The 24,501-nt window shown below is 42.6% G+C and overlaps 1 protein-coding gene across 9 annotated transcripts in view; it reads left to right on the forward strand.

The window, feature by feature from the left end:
* The window catches only part of RABGAP1L (RAB GTPase activating protein 1 like), a 788,382-nt gene that overhangs the window by 82,988 nt on the left and 680,893 nt on the right, over positions 1-24,501 (forward strand). For all 9 annotated transcript variants that reach the window (XM_070077152.2, XM_070077147.2, XM_089299425.1 and 6 more), the window contains 2 exons: positions 12,794-13,004; positions 16,457-16,631. In XM_070077152.2, coding sequence (XP_069933253.1) covers positions 12,794-13,004; positions 16,457-16,631 — 386 coding nt within the window. The remainder of the gene's footprint in view (positions 1-12,793; positions 13,005-16,456; positions 16,632-24,501) is intronic.

Genomic DNA, 24,501 nt, shown 5'->3' on the forward strand with positions numbered 1-24,501 from the left:
TGCTGATCTGAAGCCAGGAGCCAAGAGCTTCTACTGGGTCTCCCACGCGAGTACAGGGGCCCAAGGACTTGAGCCATCTTCCACTGCTTTCCCAGGCCAAAGCAGAGAGCTGGGTTGGAAAAGGAGCAGCCAGGACTAGAACCTGAGCCCATATGGGATGCAGGTGCCACAAGCCAGGGCATTAACCTGCTGTGCCACAGCGCCGGCCCCTTTTGCTACTTTTTTAATAGTAATCATTCTAACTGAAGTGAAGTAGTATCTTGTTTTGATTTGCATTTCTCTGATGATTAATGATGTTGGACATTTGTTTATATGCCTGTTGGCCATTTGTATGTCCTCCTTTGAAAAAATGTTCAGATCTGTTTGCCATTTTTACTTATTTTTAAAATGTTTATTTTTATTTTATTTGAAAGAGAGAGAAATAAGGAGAGAGCTCTTCTATTCATTGCCTCTAACAGCCAGAGCTGGGCCAGGCTACAGTCAGGAGCCCAGAATTCAATCTAGGTCTCCGTTGTGGGTGGGCAGGGACCCTAGTACTTGAACCATCAAACTCTGCCTCCCAGGGTGTGCCTTACCAGGTGGCTGGATTGGAAGTGGAGTAGCCAGGACACCAGCCAGGCACTCCAGCGTGGTATGGGGGCATCCCAAGCAGTGTCTTAATTGCTACACCAAATGCCTCTCTCCTGCCCATTTTTAAATTGGATTATTTGTTTTGGTGCCATTGAATGCCTTATACATAAGGATATTCCAGTTATTAACCTCCCTGTCAGATACCTAGTTTGCTAATGTTTTCTCTCATTAGGAAGGTTGTCTCTTCACTTTGTTGATTGTTTCCTTTGATGTGCTATAAGCTTTTCAGTGTAATGAAATCCCACATGTCTACTTTTGCTTTTGTTTCTTGTGTATTTGGAGCCTTATCCATAAAATCCTTATCCATTCTAAAATGTTTCTTCTATGTTTTCTTCTAAGAGTGAAAGACAGTGATTTGGTTTCATTCTCTGTGTGAGTACTCGATTTTCCCAGTCTTACTTATTGAAGAAACTCTTTTCTCGCGTGTATGTTCCTTGCACCTTTGTCAAGGACCACTTGGCTGTGGATGCATGAGTTTACTTCTAGGCTTCCTGTAGCCAATGAGTTTTCTACCTTCCGATATTTTGTTTTTACTTGTTAGCATCCATCTTTGGGTTTGAAAAACCCCTTTGGCATATCTTGTAGGGCAGGTTTGATGGTAATAAATTCTCTTAGCTTTTGTTTGAGAATGCCTTTGTTTCTTCTTCATATCTAAAAAGTAGCTTTCTGGGTACAATATGCTGTATTCTTGGTTGGCAGTTTTTTCTTTCAGTACTCTGAGTGTCTAATTCTACTGTCTTCCGGCCTTTTAGGCTTCTGCGAAGAAGTCTTTAGTCTGGAAAACTAGGACATGCTTCAGTGTTAACTTTTTTTCTTCTCTCTTGCAGCTTTAAGAATCTTCTCTTTATCTTTAATCTTGGAGAACTTAATTATAATATGTCTTGTTGTAGACTGAGTTGAATCTAACTGGTGACCTCTGACCCTCCTACATCTGGATAGTTTTGTCTTTCTGTAGCCTGGGTTTTTGTTTGTTGGTTTGTTTTTTATCTCTTTGAATATGCTTTCTACTTCTCTGAAGTCCCTTGTGAATCCTATCAACTCATGGTCTCCCATGGGGTGCAGGGCCCAAGTACCCTCCACTGCACTCCCAGGCCACAGCAGAGAGCTGGCCTGGAAGAGGGGCAACCAGGACAGAATCTGGCGCCCTGACCGGGACTAGAACCTGGTGTGCTGGCGCCGCAAGGCGGAGGATTAGCCTAGTGAGCCACTGCGCCGGCCTCCATACATAAGTTTCTGTCCAGTTCCTGACACCTTATTTTGCTCATTCATTGAGGTCGTTGTTCCTGAAAGCTCTCCATGCTAGTTGGTATAGCATGTCCTTTGTGCATTGAAGGATTAGGACTTCCCCCATTCTTTGTAATCTGGCCCTGTTTGTGCCTGCCTTCCAGAAATTCTAAGCAGTCTGCTTATTGTTTCTGAGCTTATGTACACTTTTGCTGTTTGAACATTATGTGACACCCTAAGTTGAGGTTTGCTGGAAGCCTGTTATTGGTGTATTGTTGCTGTTGTAGCACTAGAAGGCATTCCTATCCTAGGTCTGTCCTAAAACTGAAGTTAGTACGTTGTGTCAGAATGAACTGGAAGTGTCTAAAAAGTGTAGCTCCTCTCTGCAAACCTCTTCTTGAGGCCAGGGTAGGCCCAGACAGATGATTTACAGTAACTGGCCTGTAGTTATGTACCATGGGATTCTGCCTAGCCCTGGGCCTCACTGTGGAGGGACTAGCCCCGGATTCTGATGCAATGTTTTACCTGTTCTCTCGGATGGACAATTACTACCTCTCTCTTGTACTGCCTTGGGTTAGGGGAGGAGTAGGTCGGGTAGACCTGTGCTTAACCAGTGGCATGATACCGAATCATACCCTGAGCCCACGGCCCACGGCCCACGGCCCACGGCCCACCGCCCACCAAGTTTAGTACAGCATGGAAGTAGGACCAAAGGCCTGTTTCTTTGGACTGCCTGCTGCTGAGGTGAATTCGTGGCCTGAGGCTACTGTGGTCAGATACAGGTCTTACTGGCTGGGGTGGCACCAGGGTAGGTCCAGAGGCTTGTCCACAGGCCCTGGCCCAGGGACCTGGACCAATAGGATCTGACCAGTGTTAGGTTTTATCAGCCTGGGGGTATGTTTCAAGATACAGTCCTGTGTTCTCTGTTCTGTAGTTGCTGGAGTGTTGCTCCTTGTTGTTTAGGGAGGGATGCCTGAGGTTTAGGGAGGGAGGGTGAAGGCAGTCCTTTGGCTGTTCACCCCACTGACACTAAGGTAGGTCACTCTAGCAGCCATAGGGCCCTGTGCAGTCTCCAGGCCTGTGTATGCTGGTGGTTATACAAGTTGGAAATGAGTCCATCTTACATCAGAACAGGGTTCTGTTCAGTGCTGGGACAAGTCTAGAGCCTCTATCTGCAAACACTAGCCTGGGGAGAGGGACCTTTGGGTCTTAATATAGCAGGCCTAGCCCTGCGCTTCAAGGCGTAGTCACATACTGAATTTCCTTCCCTGCTTCCCAAGCTAGAGTCTTGTTCTGCTGTCAAATGGAGGTTGTAGGAAGAGTAGTTAAGACAATCCCTTGGCTTGTCTGTAGATAGTAGCCTGGGGGAAAGGGGCCTTGAGTCCTGTCTGGCACCGGGTTTTAAATTGGGGAACTTGGTACTGGGTTTCAAATCTAAGGTCTGCACTTGATGATCTCTCCCTCTCCTGAGTCAAAGATACTGGGTTTCTTCCCTGGGTATGCCACTTGGAATTGGGGGCAGGTTATGTGGCAATTCTTTCTTTCTGGCCTACTTTAATGTGTCTTTTTTTTTATTATCATACTGAAAGTAGGTACTGTGTTCTCTCACCTGACTTTCTTGGCTCATGGAGGTGGCTGGTGTTGGAGTAGTTACTTCAGTTGGAGTTTCAGTGGGGGGATAATTATGGCACATCTCACTCAGCTACTGTCTGCTCTTCCTGTGTGACACTTGACACAGCTGGCTTTGTAGCTGCCATTTTTGCATTTCCTCCTCTGCTTTTGGTTTCTCCGTTCTTCCTCCTGTTGAATTATTGAACATTTTTAAGTGTTTTAATTTATTTAGTGGTATTTTTTTTTAGTGTTTGCTTTGAGTTATAGTATATACACCCCAGTGTTCACAGTCTACTTAGATACAGGTTTTCTTTAAAAATTAGTCACTTCCAATACAGTGGGCAGCCATTATAACCATATATGGCTTTTTATTCTGCCCTTTTTATTCTATTGACATATGTAATACAGTTATGTGCATTGAAAAACACATGAGACAGTGTGATACTTACAGTGGTTCACATGTTTTAAAGAATTTGTGAGGAGAAAAATGAATGTGTTGTATTTGTGACTACTTCTTTTGCTCTTGAAGTTCCAGATTGCCCTAGCATCGTACTTTTTCTTCGGTCTGAAGAGCTTCATGTAGCATTTCTTTTACTTATTTTTAAAAGATGTATTTATTTGAAATGTACAGCAACAGAGGGAGAGGGACTCACACAACATAAGAAAGTACATTTAAAATGAATGAAAATATCAAAGTTCTTAATGCAAAAACAGAAAACTTAAAAAGAACCAATGTAAACTGCTATTGTTTGCACACACACACACACACACATACAAGGTTTGTTTATTTGTAAGGCAGAGTTATAGAGAGAAAGTGGAGAGAGAGAGACAGAGTTCTTCCAGTGGCTGGTTCACTCCCTGAATGGCTGCAATGGCCAGGGCTGGCCCAGGCGAAAGCCAGGAGACAAGAGCTTCATCTGACTCTCTCACATGGGTGGCAGGAGCCCAAGGACTTTGGCCATGTTCTGCTGCTTTCCCAGGCCATCATCAGGCAGTGGATTGAAAGTGAGCAGCGAGCACATGATCTAGTGCCCACGTGGCATGCCACCATTGCATCTTGTGTCTTCACCTACTATGCCACAACACCAGCTCAGACATATGAAACACAAATTTGAGCGTCTGTGAATTAAGGTTTTTTTTTTTTTTTTTTTTTTTTTTGGGTCGGGGGATGATGTTGTGATGTTGTGTCATACCAGATAAAGCCCCACCTGCAGTGCTGGCATTCCATGTGGGTGCCACTTCAAGTCCTGGCTTCAGCACTTCCTATCCAGCTCTCTGCTGTGGCCTGGGAAAGTAGTGGAAGATGGCCCAAGTCCTTGGCCCCTGCACCCGCGTGGGAGACCCGGAAGAAGCTCTTGGCTCCTGGCTTTGGATTGTCCCCGCTCCAGCATAGTGGCCATTTGGGGAGTGAACCAGCAGATGAAAGACCTCTCTCTCTGCCTCTGCCTCTGCCTCTCTATAACTCTGCCTTTTTCTGATTAGCTTTTATTTAAGATTTAGGATTCGCAAGAGTCACCATTTACAAAACAGAACGAGAGCTCCCAAGGGCTAATAAGCAGAACAGCGTTTTAAGGGGGAAATGAGGGACAGAATAAAAACAAACATTATTAGATTGCAAATCTGTTTTTCAGGAAAAACTGGTGTTTCAGAATCAGCGTCCCTAAAGCTGTAGTTTATGTGACATTTAGTGCAAATAACTCTTGATTCTGTCTGGTGTGCTGGGGGCCTAGTGCAGGAGCTCAGCTGCCTTATGATGGTATTAATGTGGGGTTCCTTTAGTTTTGACCCCCACTCAGTTAAGACCCCTCACTTGTATACCCTTGCCCTTCCACACTGCTGCCTTGTACATTCACATGAACTCAGGTGGGAGAACTCCCAACCCACCGCTTCTACTTAGGTTGCTCCACCTACACAGCCTGTACTTAATGAGCTGTTTACATAGTAGTTTACCAACGCTTGCCTCTCATGATTGTCAGCCTTCAAATAAGCAGTTTCCCTGGGTGATACCACCTCTAAATAGGTTGTGACTACACTTTAGTCGGGAGCTAAAACTTCTCAAGATCTGGCCGAAGCCAGTTCAAGGACACCGAGGCCTTTAACATTGCTCAAGGCAAAGTGTTCATTCCCTCCCTGTAGCCGCCATTGCACAGCGTTAAATGGAGTCTGCATGTGTCTGCTCTCCAGGGCTCAGCTCTGGACTTAGTGATAGGTTAGTGTTCCCTGACAAGCTCATGGAGGAACGCACAGGTATGCACGTGATATGCGATGCCCTCCCTGAGGGGCAGAGCCTGCAGTTGTGCCCCACCCCCCACCCCGTGACCCCTTTGGGTAAAGACATCCTCCCATTGCAGCCCAGGTGGTCGTGTTGCTGGAGGTTTAACGGGCTGCTCATGAACAGCAGGTGGCTTCAGTTACGTACAAACTGTGCTCTGGTGCTGCAGGAATTAAGTTAAATTTTGTCAAAGAGAAATTTCTGGAAGATTGTTTTTATTCTTGTTATATAAATACCTGCATAATATTCTAGGTCTTGTTTCTTGGCCCACAAAACCTCAAATACTTATTATGTATATATGGCCTTTTATGGAAGCAGCTCAGGGGGCCTGCGTTGTGGTGCTGAGAGTGAACTGCCTCTGCAGTGCCAGCATCCCATGTAGACGCTGCTCCACTTCCCATCCAGCTCCCTGCTGATGAGCCTATGAGGGCAGTGGAGGGTGGCCCAAGTACTTTGGTCTCTGCATCTACATGGGAGACCCAGATAGAGTTCCAGGCTCCTGGCTTTGGCATGCCCCATCCCTGGTGGTTGTGGCCATTTGGAGAATGAACTGGCAGAGGGACGATCTCTGTCTCTTTGTACCTCTGCTTTTCAAGTGGATAAGTAAATCTTGGGAAAAAAAAAAAAAACCCTGAGGATTCATCTTTTGATTATTTAATTTAAAGTTTAAAAAAATACATGGTTTGGGAGGTACCAGCATTGTGGTATAGCAGGCTAAGACGCTGCCTGCAATGCCAGCATCCGGCTGCTCCACTTCTGATCCAGCTGCCTGCTAATGGATCTGTGAAAGCAGCAGAAGGTGGCCCAAGTCTCTGGGCCTCTGCACCCAACATGTGGGAGACCCGGAAGAAGCTCTTGGCTTCAGTCTAGCCCAGCCCTGGCTGTCACAGCTATTTCAGGAGTTAACCAGTAGATGGAAGACTTCTCTGTTTCTCTTCCCCTCTCTCTGCAACTCTGCCTTTCAAATAAACAAATACATCTTTAAAAAAGAAATTTATATGTATATTTATTTGAAAGTCAGAGTTAAACAGAGAGAGGAGAGGCAGAGAGAGAGCAAGAGAAAGGTCTTCCATCCACTAGTTCACTCCCCAATTGGCTGCAACCGCCGGAGCAGCACCAATCTGAAGCCAGGAGCCAGGAGCTTCTTCCAGGTCTCCCGCATGGGTGCATGGGCCCAAGCACTTGGGCCATCATCTTCTGCTATCCTAGACCATAGCAGAGAGCTGAATCAGAAGTGGAGCAGCCGGGTCTCGAACCAGTGCCCATGTGGGTTGTCGGCGCTTCAGGCCAGGGTGTTAACTTGCTGCACTACAGCGCTGGCCCCTATCCATAAGTCTTTAAAACAAAACAAACAAAAAAAAAATCAAATCCCGTCACTATATATATATATATATATATATATATATATGGGCCTGTCACTTTATATATATATATATATGTATATATATATATATATATATATATATATATATATAGGCCCATGCTATAGCACAGCAGGTTAAGCCGCTGTCTGCAGTACCAGCTTCTGCCTACTCCACTTCTGATCCGGCTCCCTACTAATGTGTTTTGGAAAAGCACTGGAAGATGGCCCAAGAACTTGGGCCTCTGCCACCCATGTGGGAGATCCTGATGAACTTCCTGGCTCCTGGCTTCTGCCTGCCCATTGAGGCCATTTGGGGAATGAGCCAGAGGATAGATTTCTCTCTCTCTTCCTCTGCCTCTCCCTGTCTGTAACTCTTCCTTTCAAATAAATAAATCCTTTAAAACATACATATATATTTGCATATAAATGTACCTTTTCCTCCCTGTTTTCTCTGTTTCATTTCCCCTCTCTTTTCCTGCCTTTTTTTTTTTTTTTAAGATTTATTTATTTATTTGAAGTCAGAGTTACAGAGAGAGAGAAGGAGAGGCAGAGAGACAGAGGTCTTCCATCTGCTGGTACATGTCCCAGTTGACCACAGTGGCCGGAACTGTGCTGATCCGAAGCCAGGAGCTTCTTCCGGGTCTCCTATGTGGGTGCAGGGGCCTAAGGACTTGGGCCGTCTTCTGTTTTCCCAGGCCATAACAGAGAGATGGATTGGAAGTGGAGCAGCCGGGACCCAAACTGGTACCCATATGGAATGCTGGCACTGCAAGTGGCGGCTTTACCAGCTAAGCCACAGCGCTGGCCCCCTGCCTTCTTTTGCATTGAGTATTTTTTTTCTTAATTTTTGAGCGTTTTTTTTTTTTTTAAAGATATATTTAGTAACTTGAGAGGCAGATTTAAAGAGAGATGGAGAGACAGAGAGGTCTTCCATCTGCTGGTTCACTCTGCAGATGGCCACAGCTGCTGGAACTTAGCTGATCGGAAACCAGTAGTCAGCAGCTTCTTCTGGGTCTCCTATGCTGGTGCAGGGGCCCAAGCACTTGGGCCATCTTCCGTTACTTTCCCAGGCCACAGCAGGCAGCTGGGTGGGAAGCAGACCAGCTGGGACTCAGTGTGCCCTATGGGATGCTGGCACTGCAGGCAGGTGCTTAATCTATGCCATGGTGCTGGCCCCTTTATTGAGTATTTTTTAATGTTCCATTTAACTCTGCATGTGGCATCTTAGCTATATAATTAAAAAATATGTATTATTTATTTGGAAGGCAGAGAGAATTGAGGTGTAGGGGGAGAGATTGATTGATTCCTATCCACTGCTTCATTCCCCAAATGAATGCAACAACTGGGATGGCCTGGGCTGATACATGGGGTTCTGAGAACTCAGTCTGGATCTCCCATGTAGGGTGCAAGGATCCGAGTGCTGGAGATGCCATCCGTGGTGCGCGTTACCAGGCAGCTAGAATCAGAGCAGAGCTGCAAATTGAACCCAGGCACTCCAGTATGGGATACATGTGTCCCAAGCTGTGTCCTAACTGCTCTGCCAAACTCCTAGCACAGCTATGCAATTTTGTTTTATGATTTTAGTGATTACTCTGCGGTTTATAGCATGAGGTTTTAATACATATATTTTAATAATAAGGCATTTCACGTACACTATCAATTCTTTCATCTCTTCCCCTGCAGACTTTGTGCTTTTATCACCATTCATTTTGCTTATATACATGTGTTACAGACTCTGCAAAGTAGAGTTATTTTAGGGGCTTAACCTACTCCATTATATATATTTTTATAATCTAAAATTATTTTATTCAGAGACAGATGAGGGGAACCGAGAGAGAGAGAGCGCGTGAGCGAGCGTGTTTGTGCTTCTCATTCACTGATTCACTCCCTAGATACCTGTAGGGTTGGAGTCAGGAACTGGCATAGCAATCTAGGTCTTATATGTAGGTGGCAGGAAACTGGTCTCTTGAGCCATTGCCACAGCCTCCCAGGGTCTGCATTGAATCTAGGCACTCCAGTGTGGGACAGGGGCATCTTAATAGGCTAAATGCCTCATCCTATTGTATTTGGAAAAAAATTTAAAAAGCAAGGAAAAAAGTCTTTTTCCTCATATTTATACCTAGATACTCTTCAGTTCCCTCTAGTGTCATTTTCCTTTAGCCTAAGAAACTTTTAACATTCTTCTGCAAATTAGAATCTACTGTTACATCAATTCAGGGAATATTTGACTATAATTCTAGACTGTTTTTTGGTTCTTTGTTTTTCTTCAAATTCTGATCACATTTAAATAATTTTATTTACTTTACTTCTTTGAAAGGGGGAGAGAGCAAGTGAGTGTGAGAGAATGTGTCCCTATCTGTTTGTTCACTCCTCAAATGTTTGTATCATCCCAGGCTGGCCAGGCTGGTGCCAGGTGCTGGAACTCAACCCAGGTCTCCAGTGTGAATGACAGGGACCCAATTACTCGAGCCATCACCTCTGACTCCCAGAATGTACATGAGCAGGAGTGTTGACTTGGAGTGGAGCTGGTGCCTGAACCCATGCACTCTGATGTGGGATGCAGGAGTTGCAAGTGATGTCTTTTTTTTTTTTTTTTTTTTTTTTTTTTTTGACAGGCAGAGTGGACAGTGAGAGAGAGAGACAGAGAGAAAGGTCTTCCTTTGCCGTTGGTTCACCCTCCAATGGCCACCACGGCTGGCGCGCAAGTGATGTCTGAACAGTTAGGCTGGGCACCTGCTGGCTTCTTCATGGTTGTAATAACTTTTTAAAAAGCCTGGGCTGCCAATTTTATCATCTGTCATTTTTGGATCCATTTCTGTACTATTTTGTTTATTGGGTCTGTAGAGTTACTAATCTTGGGTTATACAAATTGGTAAAATATTTAAGTCTTCAGCCCCCCTTTCTCTTAGGACTTCAGTTACATATGTCAGACCACTTGAACTACTTCATCTACCATGCTTATCAATCACTGAAGCATGGTTTTACCACTGGACTTGCAATTAATTGTTACTGCATTATAGTGCTTGTTGCATATCTAAATGATACATGCAGATAATAACAATATACAACAAGCAGTATAAACATGTTAATATTCAGCCTTAAAATGTATTTGTCATTTAAAATTTATCACCTTTGAAATATAGTATATTGAGCAAATACAAAAAGAAGGAAACTATACTTCAGTGACTGAAGAACACGGTGGAGAAATAGTTAATTTTGAATGGCTTTAGTATCAATGGAAAAAGTTCATAGTGAGGATACATATTTTAGACTAGTATTTATGAACTAGAGTAGGGAGGTTTTTAATGACTTTGGTGAATTATTTATTAAAATCCTTTTTTTTTTTATTATTTGACAGGTAGAGTTATAGACAGTGAGAGAGAGATAGATAGAAAGGTATTCCTTCCGTTGGTTCACTCCCCAAATGGCCGCTACAGCCGGCAGTGCGCTGATCCAAAGCCAGGAGCCAGGTGCTTCCTCCTGGTCTCCCATGTGGGTACAGGGGCCCAAGCACTTGGGCCATCCTCCATTGCCCTCTTGGGCCACAGCAGAGAGCTCGACTGGAAGAGGAGTAGCCGGGACTAGAACCTGGTGCCCATATGGGATGCCAGTGCCGCAGGTAGAGGATTAACCAAGTGAGCCACGGCGCCGGCCCCGAATTATATATTAAAATCCTTTAAGATGAATCTGATATTGAGAATTTGAACATGATGCAAGGACCTAGTTCAAGTGAGATGGGTTTGCTTAATTTTAGGCAGCATGGATATGGGTAAAGAGAGAGGGAAAGAGTTGGAGACAAGCTGAATGTGTGTTTTAGGTAGAGACAGAAAGGAGAACACTGTTACTACCTGATACTTGCAAGTAGATGCTTCCTAACTGCTCTATGATGTGGTTAGAATTAAAGTGGACATTTTATTAAAAGAAATTCATCAAGGTTGGAGTGGAATTGATTGAAGCAATCATAGACTAATGTATCACAAATAACTGTTTTGAGGAAAAAAATTTCATTGGAATACTTACATGGTTCATAGAAGCCAGGAAGGGCAAAATAAAGGAACTTATGTTGTTATTGTTAGGTGGTGTGATATTTTTAACATGTTTACTTTTCCTTTGACAATTAGGCTATTTAATAAATGTGGTGCTACAAAAGTTCCTGGGGGAAAAGGAATTAAAAAATAAGTTCATTTTATGAAAAAAAAATTGAAATTCATGCAGTTTTTTCATGATACACATTTTTCATGAATTTTTGAAGACCCCTTGTTTGCATGGTTTCCAGATTTTTTTCACCAAAATAAACTTACCTTTATGAAATTTGAAAAATTTATTTTCATTTTATTTGGAAGAGAGAGAAAAAGATAGTTCATCCTTTGTTTCACACTCCAACTACCTACAACGTTTGTGATTGGGCCAGGGCAAAGCCTGGAGCCTGAACTCCATCCAGTCACCCACGTGGGTGGCAGGAGCCCAACTACTTGAGACATCTCTGGTTGTACGTTAGCAGGAGACTGGACTTGGAAGCAAAGCCAGGACTCAAACACAGGCACTCTGATATGGGGTGTGGGCATTGCGAGTGTGTATTTATTTATTTGAGAAGCAAAATTATAGACCAAGAGGGAGAGACAGGGAGAGTTCTTCCATCTGCTGGTTTATTTCCCAAATGGCTGCAATGACCAGAGCTGGGCTGATCTGAAGCCAGGAGCTTCTTCCTGGTCTCCCACAGGTGTATAGGGGCCCAAGAACTTGGGCCATCTTCCACAGCTTTCTCAGGCCATTAGCAGTGAGATGGATTGGAAGTGGAGCAGGTGGTACATGAATCTGTGCCCATGTGATATGGTGGCGCCACAGGCAGAGGCTTAACATACTATGCCACAGAGCCGGCCTTGCAAGTATGTCTTAACCACTGCACCAAGTGCCTGCCTAGTTAACTTATTTGTAATACAAATTTTCACTAGGTTCTTGAGGCATTCTTACATGAAGAATCTTTAACAAATTTTATGTTTAATATTCTTTTTAAAATATTTATTTATTTGAAAGGGTTAAAAAATCCATTGTTTATGGGCTAATTCATACTATCTTTAACATAGGTTTTTTCTTGTTATTGTTCTGTATCATTTAAACTGAACATTTTTGAGGCAGGTGTTGAAGCTGTGGCTTGTAATACCCACATCCCATTTTCAGAGAGCCTGGTTGGAGTCACTGCTGTAGTCCTGATTCTAACTTACTGCTAAGGTACACCCTGGGAGGCAGCAAATGATGTCTCAGGTATTTGGGTCCCTGCCACACATGTGGGCAACACACTTGAGTTCTGGGCCTCTGGCTTTGGCCTAGCCCAGCTCTTGCTATGTTTGGGAGTGAACCAACCGATAGGAGATCTCCTTATCTCCCTGTCTCACTGTCATTCTGCCATTTAAATAAATTAATTAATTAAAAAATTTAAAAAAAAACCTTCACTTTTTTAAAAATAGAGCTTAATTTGTTTCCTCTGAAGAAGTTATAGCCAAGAAAGTTATTTTTCGAGATTTGTAGGTACAAAATGGCTAATTCTAGAACTCTGAGTTAACATTTAGGATTAACAATAAAAGACATGACAGCAGAGACTTAAATTTTTTTTGTAATGCTTTGCTTCTTTTTGGGCATTTGTAGAATTTTGCATTGAGTTTTTAGTGTTTATTGATGTTGTTGTTGTTCTGCAGAAATTTCTACACCCAGACCATCTTCTCCAAGTGGACTAGCTGAAGAAGATAGTGTTTTATTTAACAAACTGACCTACTTAGGATGTATGAAAGTTTCTTCCCCACGAAATGAAGTGGAGGCTTTGCGGGCAATGGCCACCATGAAGTCTTCTAGTCAGTACCCTTTTCCTGTTACTCTGTATGTGCCAAATGTTCCTGAAGGTTCTGTGAGGTAAGTTCCGATTTCCTTTTTCTGTAGACACGTGCTGAGTCTTTAGAATGATGGTGAGGATTCCCTTTTGGAAGTCAGGTGAAGGCCTCACAGTGAATTCACTTAGACATTTAAAGTAAATGTTATGTTTAGGCTTAGACTGTGGTGTTTATTTGCAAGGAGCACTTGCAGACTTAGAAGTAAAACTAAGAATAATGATAATTTGTATTTCTCCATTCTGAAGTAGTATTAAAAACCTCTCTTATCATGTCATGTAACAGTGGCTCAGGAAACTAGAGTGAGCCTTAGCTTTTAAGCTGTTGATGTATATTAGATGAGGAAGAAGCAAATGGTTATGCCTAATTAGGTTAACATGTAGTGTCATCTGAACCATGACTTTCCTCAGATGTAAATGAGGTAACTGCTTTCCTGCACTCAGTCCTCTGCTGGCCTCTGATCACACTTTGCTTGCATCTGATCTCCTCAATCTGCCTGGCCTCTGATGACTTACTGCTCTGGGTTGATCTTCTGTCCTTCTTCCTCCCACCTTCCCCTGTCGTGGTTCCTTTGGGCTGCTGTTATAAACTGCCACAGACCAGGTGGCTTAGAAACAACAGAAATTAATTTCTCACAGTTCTAGAAGAGGGAAATTTCTAGATCCAAGCTTCAGCCTAACTTCAGGTTTCCAGTGAGGGCCTGCTTCCTGGCTCCTATGTCCTTACATGATGGAAGGTATCCTAGTTAGTAGAAGGGGATGAGAGAGTTCTCTGGGCTCCCTTTATAAGGGACTAATCCATTCATGCGGACTCTAATCTCACTCCACTTTTCTCCCTTTCCATCATCAAAAGAAGATAAAGACTGTACATGGTGTGTGTGTGTGTGTGTGTGTGTGTGTAAGATTTGTAGGGATATGAAGATAATTCGTTTTCCTGCATTTGTAGTGCCAGCAGCCTCACTCTCCCTCTCTCTTACAGCATTCCTGTCATCCTAGCCTCCTTGTTCTTTCCCAGACTTATCAGTCATGATCTTGGCTAAGGGCCTTTGCATATTCTCTTTGTTCTACCTAAATACTCTCCTTGGTCTTTCAATAGCTGTTTCTTTTCTCTCTAATTTCACTTTAAGACTCATATTGTTGAAGAAGCCTTCCATGGTCATATCATCATATCTCTGTTTCCCTCCACAGGACATTTTCTTTCCTTTTTTCCTTTTCCTTTTCCTGTTTCTTTTCCTTTTCTTTCTTTCCTATCTTCCTACCTTCCTTTCCTCCCTCCCTCCCACTCTTTCTTTTAAAGATTTATTTATTTGAAAGACTGAGTTACAGAAAGGAAGTGGCAAGAGAAAGAGAAGTCTTCCATCCACTGGTTCACTCCCCAAATGGCCACAGTGGCCTGAGCTGAGCCCAGAGCTTCTTTCAGACCTCCCACGTGGGTGCAGGGGCCCAGGCACTTGGACCACCTTCTGCTGCTTCCCAGGTGCATCGCAGGGAGCTGGATTGAAAGTGGAGCAGCCAGGACTTGAACTGGCACCCATATAAGATTCTGGCACAGAAGGCAGCAGTTTAACCTGCTACTCAGCACCAGCCCCATATTTTTCTTAATAGAATTTTTCTTGGACTTAATATTATATTTATGTTTATATTATTTATGTATGGCCTGTCTTCCTCACTAGACAATAAGCTCTGTAAGAGCTGGTTCTTCGTACTTTTCCCTGCTCTAGCTTCAGTGCCTACAGGAGTATCTGGTCCATTGCAAGATTTTCGAAAATAAACAGATAAGTAGACCAGCTTTAGGATATGTTGAGTTAGTCTTGAACTTGGAATATTGCCTAAGTGTTGGTTTAATCTCTCAACCTCCCCCAACATTTCTTTATTTATCTGAAAAACAGAATGGCAGAGAGACAGACATGAAAGAGAAATATCTTCCATTTACTGACTTACTTCCTGAATGCCTGCAGGAGCCAGGGGTAGGCCAACCTGATGCCAGGATGCTCCAGATGCCAGGAGCTCCACTGGGATCTCCCCAGATCGGGGCAGAGGCCCAAGTGCTTGGACTATCGTCCTCTAACCTCCAGGACATGTTAGCAGGAGGCTAACCAGAAGTGCGGTGTCGCTAGGACTTGATGCTCCAATATGGGGATGCGGGTGTCCCAGGCAGCAGCTTAACCCATTGTGCTACAGTGCCCACCAGGTTTAAATTTTTTTTTTCACATTCTAATTTGCCGCATTCTCTCATTAATAGAATGTGGGAAAACTTCAGCTACATCCTAAGTACCAAAATAATAGCAATGTAAATTTACAAGGTTTTGGTAAAAAATGCTTTGAATTTTTAGAAAAGGGTTTTGTAAATATATTGTTTATGTTATCTCCTAAAAATGGATCTTTTTATGTTACTTGTTTAGTTTTAATTTGCCAAACCCATCTTGACCAAGATTTCATGTTTTGACTTTCCTCTCTATTCCTGTTGGTTGCCCCTTACCAACCTCTACTCCTCTGTTTTTTACTTTGAATTCTTGAGGGGTTCTCAGATGTTTAGGTCAGGCTAGGACATATGGTTTGTTATGGGAAATTCACAGAAATTATTGCTTCTAATCCCTACAAACCCCTTTCTGACCTTATATTCTGTTTTTGAGTCCATTGTTAGAATCATCTGACTTTTTGGATGATTAAAAGGGGTCTTAGTTGAACAAAGACTTGGGGCCTACCTAAGATTACAAGTGCTATTTTAAATAGAAATGGACTCTCCAGGAATGGTTTATGCTGTTCTGTGCCTACTTTTCTTGTGCCACAAATAGACCAAGACTAGACTTGAGGGATGAGAGATATAAGTTTTACCAGTCCCTGTATACTTGGCTTTGGAGTGTGTCCATTAGATCATAGAAAATAAGAAAAGGGGGCTGGTGTTGTGGCTTAGGGGGTAAAGCCACCAACTGTGATGCTGAAATTCCATATGGGTACTGATTTGTGTCTTGGCTACTCTATTTCTGATCCAGCTCCCTGCTAATGGCCTGAGAAAAGCAGCAGAAAATGGCTCAAGGGCTTGGGCTCCTGCCATCCACATGAGACCCAGATAAAACTCTTTGCTTTTGACTTGGGCTTGGCTCAGTCCTGGCTATTGCAGCCACTTGGGGAGTGAACCAGCAAATGAAAGACTTTTCTCTCTCTTTCTCCCTCTCTGATGTAACTCTTTGAAAGAAGTAAATCTTAAAAAAAAAAAAAAAAAAAAAAAAAAGAGAGAGAGAGAGAGAGAGAGAGAATACAAGAATGAAGAAATTGTCAAAAAAGGATGAAGAATTATGTGTGTATTTGTGTAAGATTTGCAGGAATATGAAGATAATTTCTTGTATTAGTACTAGTTTATTTTTGTAGTTTCTAGATAGTTGTGTTTATCTGCTACATTATGTTTATATTTTGGCATAGTGAAACTGTGTATCTTTATGCCTTGACATTTTTTCTCATTCTCATCACTGTTCTGCAGAATCATAGACCAATCCAGCAATGTTGAGATAGCGTCTTTTCCGATCTATAAAGTGTTGTTCTGTGCACGTGGACATGATGGGACAGCAGAGAGTGATTGTTTTGCATTTACAGAGAGCTCCCATGGTTCAGAAGAATTTCAGATACATGTTTTCTCCTGTGAAATTAAAGAGGCAGTAAGTATAATATAGTGTAGCGATTGAGTTAGGGGGATCTTTCTGAACTCTACTCTCACTGTTATGTAAATAACGTCATAAATTGGGAATATGTTTTAAAGGCATGATTAGTATTTGTAATAGCAGAAACTGAATATGGAAAACAAAGTCTGGTATTTTTGTTTCCTAAGATGATGTTGGAAATAGGGCACTCTCAGAGCTTAGCACGTGTAATAGCAAAATCCCACTTCCTGAGCTCCCCTCCTGCCTCACCAAGGTGGTCATTGCTTCTGCCCAGAAAGGGCGAATGTTTCTGAATCTTGCATCTTGCCCAAGTAGAGTGGTCTGTGTGATTCTAAAAAAGTGCTTATGACAATGCCTGCTTCTCTGCTGGGTTTGATGGCTGCATATTGCTTTCATTTAGATATTGCGCTAAGAGTATTTCATGGGTTTCTCTGATTTTCATGTGATTGTTACGTGCATTCACTTAGAGCAGCGTGGGGGACGTGCAGCCCATGGGCTGTATACGGCCTGCAACATCACTTGGTCTGGTCCTGCCAAGGCAACTGCAGATGCAACTCAAAATTCAGTAAGTCTATAGCAGGCTAATTTTTAAGTTGATAATTTTGTATGGCCCATGAATGATGTTATAAATATCCACATGGCCCTTGGCAGAAAAACGGTTCTGCACTCCTGAATTGCAGGCTGGATTTTGTTCTGGAGAACTGGACCAATTAAAAATACAAATGCACACACAGAGCAGGGTTATTTACTGATGGTAGCAGTTATTAAGTTGTGGTTTATTATTATACTGGATAAGTAGTTCACAATCAAATGGCTCTTAAATAAATAGAAAAACCTTCCTTTTTTGTATCTATTGAATTCTCCCCAAAATAAAAATAAGGACTTTGGTACATGTAATCACTTCAATGGATGTGGAAGGACAGTCTCCAGTGTATTTGCTTTTAGAAATATAAATTGTAAAGAGAACATACTGAAAGCAGCAGTTATTCTGATCTCTGTTTACAGTGAAACATGAATAATCCAATGTGTTAACAGCAGTGTTGAAAGTTTATTTCTGTCCACAGCATGAAAATTCATAGAAATGTAGATTTTCTGAGTTCAATTCTGAACATTCCAGATATCATTTCGAAAACCTTGGTGATCAGTTTTACACTAACATGGACATGTACAAACACACACAATTTGGATTGTAACCATAGAAGTTCTCTGCTAGAACATATGCCTTTTGTAAACAGGTTCAAATTTTCTATTTTGTTTTCTAAGGCAGACTTTATTTCACCCAACACCTACATAGCTTTGCATATAGTGACCTCTCGCTAAAAATGTGAACAGGTACAAGTGTGCTGCTAGTGTGCCTGGCACATAGAACTGATGCATTGATATGTTGAAGTAATACGTGTGTGTTTGTGAATGAGGGGGGCTGTTTCTGATCCTTAGCAACTCCACTGCAGAGGTGGGAAGCAGATGGTAGAGCCCTGGCATTTCGTGTTGGCAGCGGTCACTTAGCCCCGCCGTGTGGTTTCTGCATCACTGGAGCAAGAGCGCCAGGAAATGGACTTGGAAGAGCTGGAGAACCTGCTGCTGGAGATGAAACACTCCTGAAAAAGGAAGTTGAAAGGGACCTTGCTGCAGGCGTTTCCTTGACTGTGATGGTATGAACCTCTCTCTTGGATTACAGCGTCCTCTTGCGTATGAGTGGAGGAAGTGTTTGCTATTGTGAGAGCTTTAACAGTAGGAAAAACTGTGGGAATTCTTGATCATTTCGGTTAAAGTATAAATGACATGGATGACATGTTTAGGGAGCATATTGGCATAATGCAAGTTGGGAGAAAGTGGTTTCGATATATTACTTCATTTTTTTAGAGTTCATTTTTGAAAGTGTTACATTGTGAGGCGTTAGTGGTACAAATACATTGTTTGGAGGTGGGCATTTTGCCTAGCAGTAAACAAGTCATTTAAAACATCCGTGTCCTGTTGCTTGAGTTCAGTTCTCAGCTATGGCTCCCAATTCCAGTTTCCTATTAACGTACATGCTGGGAGACAGTGGTGTTGGCTCAAGTAATTGAGTTCCTACCTCGCATGTAGGAGACCTGGATTAATTACCAGCTCCCGACTTCAGCCTGATTTCAGCACTTGGCGTCGTGGGCATTTGAAGATTGAATCAGTGAATGGGGTGGGGTGGGGGGTTTGCTTGTTTTCCCTGTTCTTCTCAAATTAAAAAAAAAAATGTTTGTTTAAAGGAAAAACACTGTAGTGATCATTAAGCCTATTATGAGGCATCCTTTTGTTTGTTTCTTTCTTTCTTTTTAAAGATTATTTATTTGAAGGGCAGAGAGAGAGAGAATCTTCTATCTGCTGGTTCACCCCCCAGATGGCCAGAGTTGGGCCTGACTGGAGCCAGGAGTTTCTTCTGGGTCTCCCATGTGGATTCAGGGACCCAAGGACTTGAGCCATCATCCACTGCCTTCCCAGACCATTAGCAGGGAGCTGGATTGGAAGTGGAACAGCCAGGACTCCAACTGATGCCCATATGGGATAGTGGTGCAATAAGTGGCGGCTTTACCTGTTAGGCCTCAGCACCAGCCCTGGGGCATCGTTTCTGAGTGAAGAATAACACTGAGTGTATAATAGAGGGCTTATGCCAGTGACTGTGCTAAGCATTTATTTCATACTCATCCCAAGACAGACAGCATTTGTTTATCCGTGGGATCATATTTTTCTCTTTGCCTGGAGAAGTCCTTTTCTAGACCTGGTTTCCAGGCTTCTTATTAGCACCTCCTCTTTCTTTTCTTTCTGTCTGTCTTTCTGTCTTTCTGTCTTTCTTTTCTTTCTTTCTTGACAGACAGAGTGGACAGTGAGAGAGAGAGAGAGACAGAGAGAAAGGTCTTCCTTTGCTGTTGGTTCACCCTCCAATGGCCGCTGTGGCCGGCGCACCGCACTGATGTTGATCTGAAGGCAGGAGCCAGGTGCTTCTTCTGGTCTCCCATGGGGTGCAGGGCCCAAGCACTTGGGCCATCTTCCACTACCTTCCTGGGCCACAGCAGAGAGCTGGCCTGGAAGAGGGGCAACCGGGACAGAATCCGGCACCCCGACCGGGACTAGAACCCAGTGTGCCAGCACCGCTAGGCGGAGGATTAGCCTTTTGAGCCGTGGCGCCGGCCCTCCTCTTTACTTTCAAGAGTTCTGGTTTCAGTGATGTTCTGTGACTGCCCTTTGTTTATCCTCAGGCCAGCAGAAGAGGTGGGAGAACTGAGGTTCAAATCCAAGTCTTTGGCTCTGAAGAGCCATATATTTTCAGTAAAACTTTCCTGCTGTTTAAATACCATAAACACAAGTGTTGATTCTTTTTGTCTTTCTATTGTGTTCATTAATCTGATTTATCAGCCACAAAGCTTGTATTCCAGCCACCTTTGTGTTCTACCTGAGCCCCTCACAGACTATCTTACTCTCTCCCTCAGAGCATGATTATGCCTTTAATTCCTCTGAAGTCTTGTAGTTCGATTTCCTGGCTGTGTGGTTGGTTGCCTGTTTCCTGCTCTGTGGTAAAGGCACACATTTAGTTCTCAGTGTTTGGATGGCAGAGGTAGTTGGCACAGATAGCTCAGAAGCCCGCTGACAGATACTCTTATCACTTAAGTATTTGTGTGACAATGCCAGTAATTCCCTTGTTTTCCGTTTTTTGTTCTGCAGAGTCCCTGGATCAGTTAAAAGCAAGAAGACACCTTCTGGAGAGTGCGGCCTGCCTGCCACCACCCGCGTCCCGCGCCTTCCCCGCCTTCCCCGTGCTGCTCTTGCTTCCCTGTGGAGTCCCTGAAGCGGCAGGCAGCACCAGTGGTAGAAGGGAAGCCCAGTGAAGAGAATGGCTGCCTTGGACACGTGTGACGCAAGAGTTAGGGCTTCCCGCAGCAGGGCTAGGACACGTTTGACCTGTTACCCTGGATAGTATTCTGCAGGCCTCTGCTGGAAGGGATCTCCGCCATCAGTGGCCCCGAACTGGGCAGCCCAGCCACAAGTACACAAGTAGGAGGAGTGATGTTTAGTCTTCCGCTGAGGAACTGCGGACAGGACAGGGGGAACAGCAGGAGTCAAGAGGCACCCGAGTTTTCCTTTCTCTCTCTCTCTCCCTCTTTCCTTCCTTCCTTCCTTCCTTCCTTCCTTCCTTCTCTCTCTCTCTCTCTCTCTCTCTCTCTCTTTCTCTCCATTTGTATGGTTATGTAAGAGCTTAAAGAGATACTCTAAAACACTTGATTGACTATACGACTTTCTTTTAGCCAGTGTGACCATTTTTGTCAATGGATTTTGATGATATTATTTGCATGTAGAGACACCATTTTTCTCATTTGGCATTGCAGGCATGTATAGATATTTCATGATATATATCGAGATTATCATTGAGCTTTCTGTTGCATGGAAAGATACTATTTCTATACAGATATTTATTGAGGTGGTATTTTAGCTAAATGCCTTATTTTGAAAGCAGAAGTGGTTACTTTTGTGTAAATAAATTTATTTTTGATAACTTTATTTTTGATAAGTTTCTTGAATAACATGCCTGTTAACTTATTTTCAACAGGTAATTTATCTGAGCAAGTTGCTTTAAAATTTTACCAACTGCCTTTCACAGTATCTTTTAAACAGTGATTTTTCTACATTTATTTTTTGAGTGAATACTTTCTTGAAATATATCTCTAAAAGAAGGAGTTATCTCATACTAATATTAATGAAGAGGCTTATCTTTGAAAAAATTAGCTATGATGTTTATGTAACTACTTTTGTTATTTAGTAACTTTATTTGGACTTTTAACATGTAATACCCATTTGAGAATTTGGAAAATACTGAAATAAAGAAGAAAATTAAAAGCGCTCAAAAATCCAATGCTTTTAATATTTCGTCGTCTCTGCATTCCAGATAGATGCGTGTTCCCCATCCTTACTAATTCAACAACAGCGATAACAACAAATTGAACCAGATACACAGCTTTTGTTTGTTTAATTAGTACTCTCTAACAAGTATTGTTACCTGAAGAAAAATTATACCATATTATTTGTCAATAAACCTTTCCGTTCTGTAGAGGAAATGGCCGTCCTAGATATTTCCATGTATATTTGCTCTAATAATGTGACATGTATTATAGTGACTATCGTGGTGTATGTTTTTAATTTTTCCTTGATGTAATTGGTTGTCCTGTTTATTTCAGCAACAGACATTGGGAATCATTGTTTCTGAAATTTACTGTTCTTTGGGTTCTCATTTCAGCTTATTTACAGATTTCAGAATTCACAAATGAAAACCTTTTTGGTGTAAATAGCCACTTGTAAGATATAATTAGTATTAAATGAATTTGGTTGCTGATAATAAAATGAATGTTCTATTATTTCCTTTCTCCAGAAGAGAGAAAGGTAGACTTTGTTTTTTTTCCCTACCATTCTCTACTCCTGTGGCTCTGCTGAATATACTTAATGTTATAAAGAAATTTCTGGCTGGCGCCGTGGCTCACTAGGCTAATCCTCCGCCTTGTGGCGCCAGCACACTCGGTTCTAGTCCCGGTTGGGGCGCCGGATTCTGTCCCGGTTGCCCCTCTTCCAGGCCAGCTCTCTGCTGTGGCCCGGGAGTGCAGTGGAGGATGGCCCAAGTGCTTGGGTTCTGCACCCCATGGGAGACCAGGAGAAGCACCTGGCTCCTGGCTTCAGTTCAGCGCGGTGCGCCAGCCGCAGCAGCCACTGGAGGGTGAACCAATGGCAAAAAGGAAGACCTTTCTCTCTGTCTCTCTCTCTCTCTGTCCACTCTGCCTGTCAAAAAAAAAAAAAAAAAAAAAAAAAGAAAGAAATTTCTGAGCCTTGCTATTTATTACAGAATTTACTAAGTTCTTTGACTTTTTTTGATGTGGCAAGCTAGCAAGTATCTCTGACTAAAGAAAATGTGTTAGAAGAGATGGGAAAGGAGAAAAAAAGGAAAAAAATATGATTGGGGTTTGGTACTAATTCATATAAAATGATGTAGAGGTGTTTCTTTATTTTTACTTATAGTGCAACCTAAAAATACACTGAAGTTGAATGTATAGAAGGTAGACAGTAGACTTCAAATTTTATTTGAGGGTAACAAGTAAGGGGTACCCAAAAAAATAAAAGTTGCTTAATATCCATAATTTTACCCTTACCTTGTAGGTATATTCTTCAGTGGCATATTTCTACCATGTTCTTTATCTTTGCTTTCCTCCCCAACACTTAAATTATTGTGCTAAGTCTAATAAGTAATACCAAGTAAGTAATAATAACTTAAGCTAAACTTAGTTTCTGCGATTGGCTGACATGCTGATTTCCTTTGCCTCATCCCAAGCACATGCAACTACGTTTGATGGAATGGAAACTCTTTCTCTGCCTCCAGCACCTAGAATGGTACTTAGTACACAGAATTCACTCAAGAAATATTAGTTGAATGAATGAGTGAATTTGTTATTGTCTTAATTATATGAGATTTGAGACCTAAAGTTCTTATTGATATCAGTGCTTCACTACTTTTGTTTTTTTACATTTATGTAAGATTATAATGGGATAACATGGCAAAATATTTAAAACATTTGATAAATGTTGTAATACAAGTTGGGGCTCTTGCAGGAGTTACACTTAGGCTGGCACACTGTCTTTACGGTTGTTAAAAGTGTTAATCAGCTCAGTTAGGAAGCTATTTGGCAATCATTGTTAGAGATATAAGTGTGGCTATTGGAAGGAAGTATGAAGACCACTTATATTTGAATGCGATAGACAAGAAAAGGTTCATGGTAGAATATAATGTTAAAAGAAAAGTAGAAAAATTAGAAATGGCCTGTTGAAAGGAGTATTCTTATTTTAAGCATTTTTTTTTTTTTTTTTGACAGGCAGAGTGGACAGTGAGAGAGAGAGACAGAGAGAAAGGTCTTCCTTTTGCCGTTGGTTCACCCTTCAATGGTCGCCGCGGCCGGCGTACCGCGCTGATCCGATCGATGGCAGGAGCCAGGTGCTTCTCCTGGTCTCCCATGGGGTGCAGGGCCCAAGCACTTGGGCCATCCTCCACTGCACTCCCGGGCCACAGCAGAGAGCTGGCCTGGAAGAGGGGCAACCGGGACAGAATCCGGCGCCCCGACCGGGACTAGAACCCGGTGTGCCGGCGCCGGAGGCAGAGGATTAGCCTATTGAGCTGTGGCGCTGGCCTTATTTTAAGCATTTTACAAGATAGTATATTCCTTGACTAATAGAATCCCATGCTCATTTGAATTCATTTCATCTGAGGTTAAGGGTTTGCTAATATTTAAGTCTTCTTACTTGCACCTCCCAGTGTGAGGTATTGAAATTACGAGCTTTGTTGTATCTTTTTCCTCTCATTCATTCTTCAGCCCACGGGTGGGCTGAGACATTTGGAGAGTCTTTAGTGCTTTAGGCTCACCAACTTGAGGAGGTATGATGCTTTGGAACCCAAGGAAGAGAATAACCTATAGAGAAGTGAGAGATTTAGAGTACTTCTCCACTTCAGGGGAAGAGTATAAGCCGTTGCTTTTATATGTACATTTGTAAATGTCTATATCTTTAATCACTATAGTAGCCTTATACTAATAGAATAAATAAGATGTTTTTGGCATCCCATTCTGGGGCTCCTTTAGCATTTTGATACCATGATGACATTGAGTAAAACCGCTAGAAGCTCTTTATTCATGTTACCGTATATGCTTGTTGCTAAGACCACTGTTTGCTCTATTATGTGGCTCGCTATCTAGCCCTCTGAAGCTGGGAGAAGTGAAGAGAAAAACCAAGGACTTGCTAAAGTCTTGTTTGTGAGTGTTCACTGGGAAGACATAGACGGCAGCATCATTTTAGCAATTATCTTAGGATCCAT

This window comes from Oryctolagus cuniculus, chromosome 7 (assembly GCF_051225735.1).
Source record: "Oryctolagus cuniculus isolate XC-2025 breed Fujian yellow rabbit chromosome 7, ASM5122573v1, whole genome shotgun sequence".
NCBI classification, from domain to species: Eukaryota; Metazoa; Chordata; class Mammalia; order Lagomorpha; family Leporidae; genus Oryctolagus; species Oryctolagus cuniculus.